The following is a 12,631-nucleotide window of genomic DNA, read 5'->3' as shown; positions in this document are numbered from 1 at the left end:
GATTGTCCAACTAAATTCAAGTAGTTTGCAAAATTATCGTTGAACTACATATAGATAAATAATAAATAATGATCATTGTCAAGATATTGCTTTATGATCACAATTATCTTTATTTTTAAATTTAAATAAACATAGTCCAAAAATAAAAACACTTATTTTTTTAACGGGTCTACAAGATTCAAATCCAAATCATCTAAAAGTATAAATGTTTTTATACCAAAACAAGTATAAATTTTATTAAAATTAATCTATTTCTACAAATTAAAAAATAACTATCCAATTTATTTTCAATTGTTGGAATTTGTAATAAAATCTGTCTCACAACTTTTTGACATATGTGTAGTTAATAAATCATTAAAAATGATGGGTAATCAATAGCATATTATATTTAATACTATATCAATAATTTCAAAAATATATTGGATCATGGAGAACCAATCTTCCTTATCCAAGCACAAAAATGTCCCTGTGTGAAAGGTAATCGAATTATCTCTTTGCAATACAAAACCACTATTCAAATATTTTCATAACAGAACCTTACAACAGGGTATTATTATCATTATACAAGTAACACTGAGAGCAACTATTTGTTAGGTTGTAATCAAATTGACCATTGAAATGTTTCTATTTCCATTGCTTAGGTCTTGTAATCTTCAAGAGATTATACATCGGTGCTTTGTCGATGAAAAGTCTTCTTCCACCTATCGTTGTGGACTCGTGTTTCCATGCAGGTCCAATAAACCAAGATGCAGCAATTCCACCAATCAAGCCTCCTAACTGAAAAAGTTTATGTTAAAGGAAGCACTAGCAATAGAAAAGAAACTATGCACAAGGTTACATTGGTTTTGTAACAAGCGCGAAAATAGGTTACGTTGTATAGCCAGTGACTTCTACTAAACAAAGGAACTGAGAAAATGAAATATAAGAGCATTAAAAAATTCATGGAGAATAACTCCTACACTTACATGTCCCCAGTTGTCTATGCCATTTGATGATAACCCAATGACCTGCACCGGAAATGCTTGCCCCGTTAGAACACAGTGACGGGAAAGAAAAACAGTAACCTCTCTATAAATCACATTGATACAGTGATGATTTAAGTTAAAAGCAGAAGTGACACAGGGAATGAGACCTTTACCATGTTGAGGGCAATTACTTGTGCAATGTGCTGCAGGTCTTTTCTACCACCTCCTACAAGGTCTTTGTGCCTTAAAACAAAGACCGCAATCGATCCAACCTGAACCATTGCAGCTCGTTAGAAATAAAGAGTGAAGGAAAAAGACCAACATCTCAGACGATGTACTTTATGATTTACGAAGAATGACTAATTATGATAAAAGTACATATAACAGATGATGAAGCAAAGCTGTGACAAATGAAATATGAAAAGAACTCACTAGTCCAAAAATTGCTCCTGATGCACCTACTGCAGGCATTTTGCAGAACCGATAACTCATAGCTGCACCTGATTTTCTAGAAATTACAGAATTAGAATACTTTGGAGGTAAGCACCTTCATTGGCTATTGTAGGAAGAAAACAAGTGGTTACTTGCAATTGAAGAGGCAAAGTAAACTGCAAGATATCTGCGAGGACCACTGAAGCTCTCCACAGTTGGACCGACTGAATTTAGGGAATAACAATTTACCTGCAGAGAATTTTTAGTAAGTTTTAATAGCAAATTAAACCAGGCATAATAGAACAAACTTCAAACAGCTAAATTCAAACCCTACCATAAGGTGTCCAATGTTTGCATGCAGAAAGGAAGACGTAACAAGTCTCCAAAGTTGTCCTTTGTCAATGAGACTGTTTATCTAGTAACATGCACAACTAACATGTAATGAATGATCCACAAAATTTAACACATCTAGATCAGATTCTTAATTGAAATCTTACCTTTGCTCCCCACAACAAAAGGCTACCTTGGGTTGCAAATTGCGCAAAATAAACTCTGTAAACAATTAAGAAATGATAGTATAATCAATAAGCCCTCTCACCAAGTGGTAACTAAATTTACAAATAGCGGTAACATCAGCTAAGAAAACTAGAAAGAGTAAAATAAAGATAGAAAAATGGCAGTACAGAGAGTTAGAACTTCCAGACTTCTGCCAATATGCATACAATAGGAGTCGAATCCGACTCCTCTAAAGAAGGCAACTCATTTTAGAGAGTAAAGTGAGAATTGCAAGTACATCATAACATATAATGAGTTCATTGAAAAAAACTAGATTTTCTCACTTTAGAGGAGCCAAACTATAAGAGGTCGCAAACTTAATACACCAATGAAGTGAATATGTTCATACTCACAAAACATTGGCAGCAAGGAGAATATTTGTCAACTTCCTTCCACTAAATGGATTTTTTCGAGACATATTCGAGTCAGCATTTCCAAAGTGGGCTTCAGGTCTTTCCCCATTAAAGAAAGAGAAACTAGTTGAACATGTGGAAGTCAAACCATCACTTGAGAATTGAAGATAATTCAATCCTTTGTGCTGAAGGAATCTTTGACACCATTTGTCCTTCAATCTAAGCACGGGAGCAAGTTTCTGTTCAACAAGAGACAGACTTTTGAGTCAGGGAATGCTGCCACAACATCCAGATTCCAGAATAGAAATAAACAATTGGTAAATTTCAAAGACACCAAAAGTTAAAAAAAAAAAAAAAAAAAAAAAAAGGAGGCACACATAACTTCACCCAAACAATCTTCCAGGTGCTTATATCAAGTCTCCACATTTTCAACCAATGTGTCACACTTGCTATATTTTCAACATGTATCACCTCTAATAAAAGGTGTGATATTTTCAACATGTATCACCTCTAATAAAAGGTGTGTCTGTGTGAGTGTAGGTGTCTCAAACTGACACAGACACTTCTCTGATAAGACAATTGTGATTATGTTTAATTTTTTTATTTTTCTTAAATTAGCATCGGTGTCGATGTGTCAGAGTAGGAGTTGTGTTTTTGGTGGTGTCTGTGCTTCATTCATAGTTTATACCAGTAGATAAACTCAAATAAGTCAATTTGTCTAAGTCTAAATTTGATGACAAAACTAGTATAATCTCAACCACACAACCACAATAGCTTCCTATTCCAATTTTCATCATCAGCATTATTAACTATAACTAGAGTATGATACGATCAATTAGACCCTATGATTGTCATAAATAAAGCAACATATGATACTTGAATACTCCATTTCAATGGTTCCTATAACCTAAACAAGGAGAAGATAGCAAAAAGAGGTAAATAAAAAGGAGACCTTGAAACAGGAACGGAGTAGAAACTCAAGGCGGAGATGGTGGGAGAGACGGTGGCTGAAGTGGAGGGATGCGGCGGTGGATATGATATCAAGTGGGTAAGGACCGACCTTGCAAACCGGTGACAGAAATGGCTGGGGCACTAACATTTTCTTTATTCTGGAGTGATGAGCAATTAACTTCATTAGTTGAAAATTACTTTTTATATTCACTATTTTATTACTTCTCCAATACTATATTTATTTTTAAATGGCGATTTAAATTTCTTTTCTTCACATATATTAATAAAAGAATATATATTTTATTAATTTGTTTGAAGTAGTACATAAGATAATAATTAAAAAATTATAATTTCTATATTAAAAATAAGGAAGATGAGAGGAAGGGAGGGGGAGTTTTAATTATATATATATATATATATATATATATATATATATATATATATATATATATATATATATATATATATATATATATATATTATATATATATATATATATATATATATATATATATATATATATATATATATATAATATATATATATATATATATTTGGTTAAAATATAAAAGAGTAGAAAAGAAGATACATTTTATTTATAAATATATTTGGTTTAAGAAAGAAGGGGGAGACGAGGCAAGGTATTTTAAAATAAATTTATTATTTTATTCTTTTAATTATAAGACTCATAATATATATTCATTGATGAAATATAGGTGTTCAATTGAAGAACATAATAAAAAACTTTTTTATAAAAATAATAATTGTAAAAAGATTTCGAATGCAATAAAATTAACAAAAACTATTAAAAACAAAAATACTACGATAATTAAAAAAAATTAAACAAATATAATGATAATAAAATGAAGATTAAAAATTACAAAAAATATAAAATGAAGATAAAATTTATTTAAAATAGAATTTTTAATATTAATAAATTCAATTTATATTTAAATAAATAAATAAGGATAAATATATAAATATAATTAAAATTAAAATGAATCACCTCTCATCTCCTCCAAATTCATCCAAATCGGAAGAAACAAAAAGTTGTTCAAAAGTGATTTTAATCCTCTCCCTCTCCTCCTCCTTTTAAAATTTGAACCAAATACATCAATTAATAAATATTCTCTTCCATTTCGTCCATTTATCTCCAACAAAATCGACCCTTAATGTCGAGGTAAGTCTCAAAGTCGAGTTGAATATTCAATCTTTCGAATGAATCAACTTCTTATCAATTATGTTAATTTTTAATGACAAAAATGTTTATAAAGAAAAAAGAAATTGTATATTTTATTAGATATATACTTTTGTTTAAGACTTGATTTAAAATTTTAAATTTAAGAATATCATTTTATAATTTGCTGTGAGAGATTTGTTTTAAATATTTCATTTTTTTCTTCATAATGGCGAGTGTATATCAGTTTTGGCATTACGTTCGAGCGAGTTCAGTCTATTCCAAAAACATCGACTCTTTAGTTGGTTTTCAGAATGGTCAGTTCAAGCGAGTTCACTACATCAACTCTTCAACAACAACCTTACAATAACGCCAGCAACACAACATTTTCATCACCTCAACGCGGTTCGACAGTGACACAACGTCAACAACCTCAACGAGAAACACCATTCGGTTCCTTCATAACAGTCACACAGTTTTCGGTTGGTATTTTCTTCATTTTTATTGGGTTCAGATACGCTTATGTGCGTTGCATCTTATTTGCTTGGATTTCGATTACTGTTTATTTGGTGTTGTCTATTAATTTCAATTAGAGTGAACAAATGTAAGAACTTTGTGCTCCTGCAGAAAATAATGGAAAATATATATTGATTGAGTTTTGTTGTTGTTTGTTTTCGTGCTAAATCGGGTAAATCTGTGGGTGCGACATCATTCATATGTCATTACTCTGCAGATTTTTCATTCAATATATTGATTACAAGTCGATGCATTCATGTGTTGGTTTTCGATTGCATTTCAACGCTGTATTTTAAAAGATTGGTTGCATTACGTCGTAATTCGTATACGGTAATTTTAAGTTACATGATGTTATACCTTTGTGCGTTAAAATTTACTTTTTGCATTGCACAATCGAATTAGATATGTGGATTCGAAAAATTCGTATTGATGTAATATACTTTGTTGTCATTGCTTTGGTTGTTTGTGACATTTGACCGCAGATTCAATGCTCGACTATATGTTGTTAAGCTATTATGCTGCTAGATTTTTATCGATATATTAATTGTATTTCACCGTGTTATGACATTGCAGATGACATTTCATTTGTTTTCGATACACGCCAACCGACTTTGAACATATTACTTGGTTTTGCGTACATTTCTTTGTTATACATTTTATTTTGAATGTCGACCGTGAAGTTTACATAATTGCGCTCCAATACTGTTTGCTTTACCATTGTGTCTGTTAAGCCTCACTTTATGATTTCATTGTTGAGTGTATGAGTTCATTCACATTATATTCCATCTTGTAATGATATGTTTCACGTTAGCAATTCTTTTGACTCAAGATATCATATAACGATCCAACTTCGTGACGCTTAAATTGAAATTGAATTCTACTTTCAATGGCTTTGCACGTCTTTGCATTATATGACATTGATTCACATCCTCGCATCATGATCTTGATCCGTGCACGTTCCATTTTTTCTTTACTTCTTTTGATTAAAATAAGATGAACTTGTTTTGGTACATATGTCGTGTACATTATTATCTCTCATCTCTTGGCTTACTTTGTATCGATGTTATTTCCATTGCTTATCTTTATTGCAATCCCCATTCGAAAAAATGTATCCCACTTCCCCGGGTTATACTGTTTTCTTGTTTTTATCGCTTTCCTTTCAATTTGTTTAGTTATCTTAGGTAACTTCCAACATAAGACTAAAATCAACCTTTTTCAAAAAGAAGAACAAATAATAAAAACTCGATCCAACGTCGAGTATTTTTCTTAAAGACTAAGCCTTTTCAAACCTTTCTTTTCAACCCATTTTTACTGTTTCCAATTTCTCAACCTTTTCATCTCAAACCATTTTCAAACTTTAAAACCATTATATCAAACCATTTTTCTATCGTTAATCAAATGTTTGATCCAACGTCAAGCCATTTTCACAATGAAAATAAAAAACACTTAACCATTATTTAATACTTTCAATAAATATAAAAACGGGACATGGTGGATACCACAAGCTCCAAAGGCTAAGATCCGAGATGGATATCTCGACCATCCTAGCTCTCGTCATCATTCAAAACTGTCAATGTGACCTCTTCAAACCTTTTATCAATTAATCTCAAAACATCTAAGAAATATTAAACTTTTTTGCAAATAAGATGGAAACGGAACATGGTATATATGGCAAATGTTATGTTGCTCGTCGATATTGACACACCCTCATGGCGTTGTTGTCAGTTCAGACATGAAGTATATGAGAAATGACCATAGTGCGCCACCGGTCTGATCGATTAAGTAAGAAACATCGCTTACATTCGAGAGTTTACCGCCAAGCAAAGAGCGACTAGAAGATAAAACTCAAAGGTAATGCTAAGAGAAATGTAGAAGGGGGGCCTGTTGCTAAGGCAAGTGGTTTTGCCTACACAACAGGGAAAATTACAACCCAATTGGGAAATATCATATCGCCTATTCCCAAAACTGCCACATAGAGCCTATAAACTACAAGAATTGGATAAATGACTTATCCCAAGAACTTGGAATTCCATCCGCCTAAAGTATTATTACAATTATATTATTTCTGAATTTTCAGAGAAAGTGCAATGTCGACCTATGTATTAATTTTGGAACATTTATAATTAAGGAGAATATTTCAGTTTTTGGTGTTATGTGCACGAGGCTTAAATAAGTTGGACTTCCATAGGAAGATCCTTACTGATTATCAAGGAGACGTGAATATGCTGGACTTCCATAGGCATATCATTGTCGTCTCTGAAGGCAACACGAATATGTTGGACTTCCATAACAAGATCATTGATTCCTCTCAAAGAAACATGAATACGTTGGACTTCTATAGGAAAAATCCTTATAGTCTCTTGAGGTAACACGAATATGACGGACTTCCACATGAAGATTGTTTCCGCCCTCACATGCAATACGAATATGATAGAGTTCCACATTAATATAATTATCACCCTTAATGGTAATAAGAACGAGTTACTCCATTTATCTGCCTCGCCTAAGGGACTTAGAGTCTCCTAAAACTAGGTTCAACCTAAGGTATCACATAAGGGGCTTGACCAAAGTATAGAATAAGAGACTTAAAAGTCTTTCCTGAGGGTCTCGACCAAAGTCTTGCCCGAAGGTCTCGATCATAGTCTTGCCTGAGAGACTCAACACCTCGCTTAAGGGACTTAGAGTCTCATAAGACAAGCTCAACATATAATCTCACCTGAAAAACTTAGATTCCCAATAAATAGGCCCATATAACCACCTTACATAAAGTACTTTGAGTTTCCTCACACAAGGTCCATCCTAAAGTCTCGCCTAGGGGACTCTGCCAAAGTCTGGCCTGAGATACTTAAAAGTCTTGCCTGAGGGTTTCGACCGAAGTCTTGCCCGAGAGATTCAACGCCTCACATGTGGAACTTGAAGTCTCATAAGACATACTAAACATATAATCTAAACTAAATGACTTAGACTCTCATCAAACATGCAATGGAAGCAGGTGCCTTCCTTTGCTATGCCTCAACTAGGTACTTTGGGCAGTTTCTCTTTCAGTGTTCGGTCTTACCGCAATGGAAGCAAGTACCTTCCTTTGTTATGCCTCCACTAGGCTTCAAAGAAGGATTAGTGGGTTTGGGTTTGGCAACTTCCTTGCCTTTCCCTTTATCACCCTGCTTGGTGGGTCTTTTGTTCTGTCTCTTTCCATTTTCGATCATCAGAATGAACTTCCCTTTTGACTTCAGATTCTGCTTAGCAGTTCTTAACATGGCTGGCAGTTTAGGAAGAGATTTGTCTATATCATTCATATTGAAATTAAGAACAAATTGACTGAATCTATCTGGCAACGATTGCAAGATCAAATCAGTCGTAAGTTCCTTTCTGAGGGGAAAACCCAACCTCTCAAGGTTCTCCATATACCCAATCATCTAGAGCACATGGGGACCTACAGGGGCTCCCTCAGCTAACTTACCTTGAAAAAGGGATTTTGAAACTTCAAACCTTTCATGCCTTACTTGCTCTTGATAGAGCATCTTCGGGTGTTCGATCATATCGAACGCTGTCATGTTCTCATGTTGCTTTTGCAACTTTGAGTTCATGGTAGCCAGCATAGGTAAGCAGTTTCATTGGCATCATCGATATGCTTCTTATAAGCATCTCTTTCTACCTTAGGTGCAAAACTAGGAGGTTCCTCTTCAGGATCAGGTTTCTCCAAGACATATAACTTTCTATCATGTTTCAGAACAATCCTCAGACTTCAGTGCCAATCCAGAAAATTTGTCATAGACAATTTTTCCTTATCAAGGATCGATCGTAAAATGTTGTTAGAGGTGTTTGTTGTCATGGTAATATACATGAAAATAATGAAAATATACGTATCAATAACATATTTAATTAGGCCTTTTAATTAAATATGCTCCCACTATTTTATTCAAAACAAATGACCCTCACCATTTGATTAGGAAAATCCCGTTGGAAGATTTTCTAGTAGGTCGAGATCCACATTTCACTTTGTTTTAAGTCCGTGTAGGCGGATTACATAAAACTAGGTTATTTATGTAGGAACTCTTTCCAATTGTATCTAATACAACTCTCAAATATTTTAGTTGGGTGAATAACTCCTTATTCCAATCCATCACATGGATCATTTCCAACTCTTGCTTCTAAACATATATAATCTTATTATAACTTGTTTAGTTAAGTTTGACCCATTGTTTTAGCAATTGGATAATACAATTATCCCATTGTACCTTACTAATATAGAATATGCACCTCGCATACGCGAAACCTACATTATTCGATACTAGTCTTGATGAGTGCTAAAACTTGGAAATCATAAACTTAATATTTAATTTGAGGGAATTTATGTCGTATCTCGAAAAATACGATTCCTCGCGATGGTCGCGGAAAAATTTACGTTCGAACAGAGTCGCCACCGAACTTTATTTATCCCAATGAAGGAATAGGAAAATATTGATAAAACCTTTAGGAAATTGAATAATGGTCGTCACAACCATATTTGGATTCGGGAGTGGATTACGTAAGGGGAAGGTATTAGCACCCCTTACGTCCGTTGTACTCAACGGGAACCTTTTAGTTTAATTTGTGATTCGAGTGATAATTTATGTTTGTTTGTCATCTTTGGGTTATAAAATATTAAAAATAGAAATGGATGGGAACCTCAAAAAGGGAAAGGGGAGGTTTTTTATTAGTGTGCTCGCGAAGATACAACAATCTCCTGCCTACGTATCCTTATAATGCAATAAGGAAATCAGAGCATTCGTAGTTCGGGGAACTACAGTTTGTTGGTGTCTTTTAATGAACAACTGTGTAGATCGCGTTCTAAAGGCTAAACGCTAGCTTGTCTACTCTCGGCGGAGGCTTAAGCATTAGTTTGTTGTGCGCATTAGAAAGGATTATCAGTGTTCTTTTGAAAATAGTTTTGGTCACACGAGGGTGACGAGTTGGTTTGATGTGTTTGATATTTTTGGTTGGATGACGATTACTCGGATAATCGAGTAAGACAACTCGTATCCTAATAGTCGGGAAAGGGAATAGAAGACTCTAGACCGCTCTCTGTTTCATCTGAGTACTTATGAAAATAAGATTGTATATGGTTGACGTATTTTAGAATGAACGACAAGTACTTGAATGATTGAGTAAAACAACTCATATCCAAGCATTTGAGAAGAGGAGTTGAATGCTCAAAACCATCTCATTTTTCATATAATTTGTTAAGAAAATGATTTGATTAAGTTGTATGTTTGTGGAAAAATGACAATTGTTCGAATGACCGAGTAAGAGAACTCGTATTCAACCAATTGAGGAGAGAAGTTGAAAACTCAAAGTCAACTCCCTTTTCATTTAACTTAATGTGAAAATAATTTGATTTAATCTTGGTTTAAGGTTTGTAAAGAAACGATGATTGTCTAATTGACCGAGTAAGAAAACTCGTATTCAAACAATCGAGGAGAGAAGTTGAAGGCTCAAAATCATCTCCCTTTTCATTTCATTATTATGAAAATAATTTGATTAGGTTAAGTTTGAGTGATTTAGCAATGACGATTATTTGACTAACCGAGTAAGAGAACCCGTATTCGAATAATCGAGAGGAGGAGTTGAAAACTAAAAACCATTCCCCTTTTCATTTCCAAATAAGATGGCATTTAATTGTGATTAGGTATTTTAATTAATTTGAATAAAAATACTCGGTGTTGGATCGAAGTTTTAAATTCGTGTTTATGAATGAAGTGAATCTTATATTTAGTGTATTGTTCTTCTACTCGATTAGATAAAATCGAATAGGTCTCATTGTAAGAAAGCCCAAGAGTAAGCTATGTGAGGTTGATGGCGATGCTAAAAGCTATCGACTTACAAAAGCATGAAAATGGTCTCGACATTGAATCGAGAATTGTGTGATTTTTACCATGGTTTTGAATTGATGACGAAACGGAATAAAAAAGAATTGAAAGTGACCATGAATTGATGATGAAATGAAATAGTTTTGTTTGAAAATGATTGTCAGCTGATAGTGGGAAACAATGGTGAAATAGGTTGATCAATTTTTATTAACAAGAAAATGATTGATTAAATCAACTATTTAATATAATAAAAAAATTCATCAAAACCATTTGATTTAAATCAAATATTCAAGATAATTAAAATTAATTGTTAAAATTAATTTAACAAAATCTCGATTAATTAACTCAAAAAAAAGTGATCGAAGTAAGTAAACCACAATGTGCTCAAACCGGTTTGTGCGAAATGACAACATGATTAATGTCATACGCAAAATCATAACGCGGCGAAAATATTCTATTGATGCATTAAAATTTGGTGGCATAACGACATGTAAAAGTCGAATCCATTGAATAAAAAGAATCTGATTTTATCACAATGAATATCGCACGGCTCAACATAATTTTTATTTACTATATTTACTAATTATAAGGGGTATCAAGATTAGTGAGCTTAATTATTTTTGGAAGCGGTCCATTTCCTGACAGCAAACATACATGGTAGTATCTATTAATTAAGACAATGTAAAGTATAGGTAGCAACCAAATTGTTATACGAACATCCAAGGATCCAATACATAATAAAACAATGTGGCATTAGATTTATCATTTACCATAGCTAAGAATGCACCAAATGAAGATTTTAAATTCATCTTATGAGCAATAGAACCGTCCTGTCAATCTGCAATAGAAACTATAATGAAGATTGTGGGAATTAGTATTGTTCATCATCAACCATCTCTCTCTCTCTCTCTCTCTCTCTCTCTCTCTCTCTCTCTCTCTATATATATATATATATATATATATATATATATATATATATATATATATATATATATATATATATATATATATATATATATAAAATAGTAGCATAATAAAAAAACTGAATCAAATGAACGACCGTTTTAGAATTTGTCACAAAACGAGACTAAGCAGAGTATGAACAAAAACCACATTGCTAGAAGAATTGGAAGTAGCCAGTTTATAGTTTCAACAGTTACAAACTTAAACAAAGTATGCACAAAATTGCTAATAATCACGTTTAACCAAGTGCCCAATATGCAGAAAACAAAAATATACATATCACTCAAAACCTTACTGTAAGAGTCGAATTTTTGACACCAATTAATATCGACAACAGTGCAACATGAGACAGACAATAACATCACGATACTTAATCGACATCAAACAAAGTCATACAAACAAACATAATGCAATCATGAAAACAAATTCATTACCACCGTGTTGTTGTATTCCTAATGTTGTTTGTCGTTGGAAACGAAGAAGAACATGGAAGTGTCGTGTTGTTGTTGAGCTGCCCCTTCGAAACTGTTGTGTCGAACAAATGCGGAATCATAGATGCAACAAATACAGAGGTTGTTGTTTAGGTAATGACGAAGCATGAACCGCGACGAGGAGCAGTGGTGGATTTGAGATGAGGGAGTATACGACGGAGTTCGGTTTGTGTTATTGTGTCGCCGAACTGTAGGCGGAGGATGGATCACGGATGTTGCTTCATGTTCGCCGGCGGAGATGAAGGCGTTTGGTTTGTGAAGGAAGGGTGACACGGCGTTGATGGAGTTGTACGACGGTGAAGGAGGACGCTTCTGGTGGTATTCCGGTGGTTGAAGATGTGGTCGGACGGTTGGGGTTAGGGTGTTTTGGACGATGATG

General features: G+C 33.5%; 1 protein-coding gene across 2 annotated transcripts; it reads right to left on the bottom strand.

Annotated features, from left to right (window-relative positions):
* Nucleotides 1-382: 382 nt before the first annotated feature.
* Nucleotides 383-3,470, bottom strand: LOC127086410 (RHOMBOID-like protein 10, chloroplastic). 2 transcript variants are annotated; one of them, XM_051027169.1, is made up of 9 exons: nt 3,258-3,470; nt 2,306-2,544; nt 1,895-1,949; nt 1,732-1,812; nt 1,550-1,646; nt 1,398-1,465; nt 1,139-1,237; nt 966-1,007; nt 383-777 (listed from the first exon to the last, which is right to left on the bottom strand). In XM_051027169.1, the coding sequence occupies exons 1-9, from the start codon at nt 3,438-3,440 to the stop codon at nt 625-627; spliced, it is 1,017 nt and encodes a 338-aa protein (XP_050883126.1). In that variant the 5' UTR covers nt 3,441-3,470; the 3' UTR covers nt 383-624. The 2 variants fall into 2 exon arrangements, with proteins under 2 accessions (XP_050883126.1, XP_050883127.1); XM_051027170.1 differs by lacking the exon at nt 3,258-3,470 and having other exon boundaries at nt 2,302-2,445.
* Between the last annotated feature and the right edge of the window lie 9,161 nt (nt 3,471-12,631).

Source organism: Lathyrus oleraceus, chromosome 5 (assembly GCF_024323335.1).
Source record: "Lathyrus oleraceus cultivar Zhongwan6 chromosome 5, CAAS_Psat_ZW6_1.0, whole genome shotgun sequence".
Taxonomy (NCBI): Eukaryota; Viridiplantae; Streptophyta; class Magnoliopsida; order Fabales; family Fabaceae; genus Lathyrus; species Lathyrus oleraceus.
The sequence above is the reverse complement of the archived record's forward strand: the minus strand, read 5'-3'. Positions and strand labels throughout refer to the sequence as shown.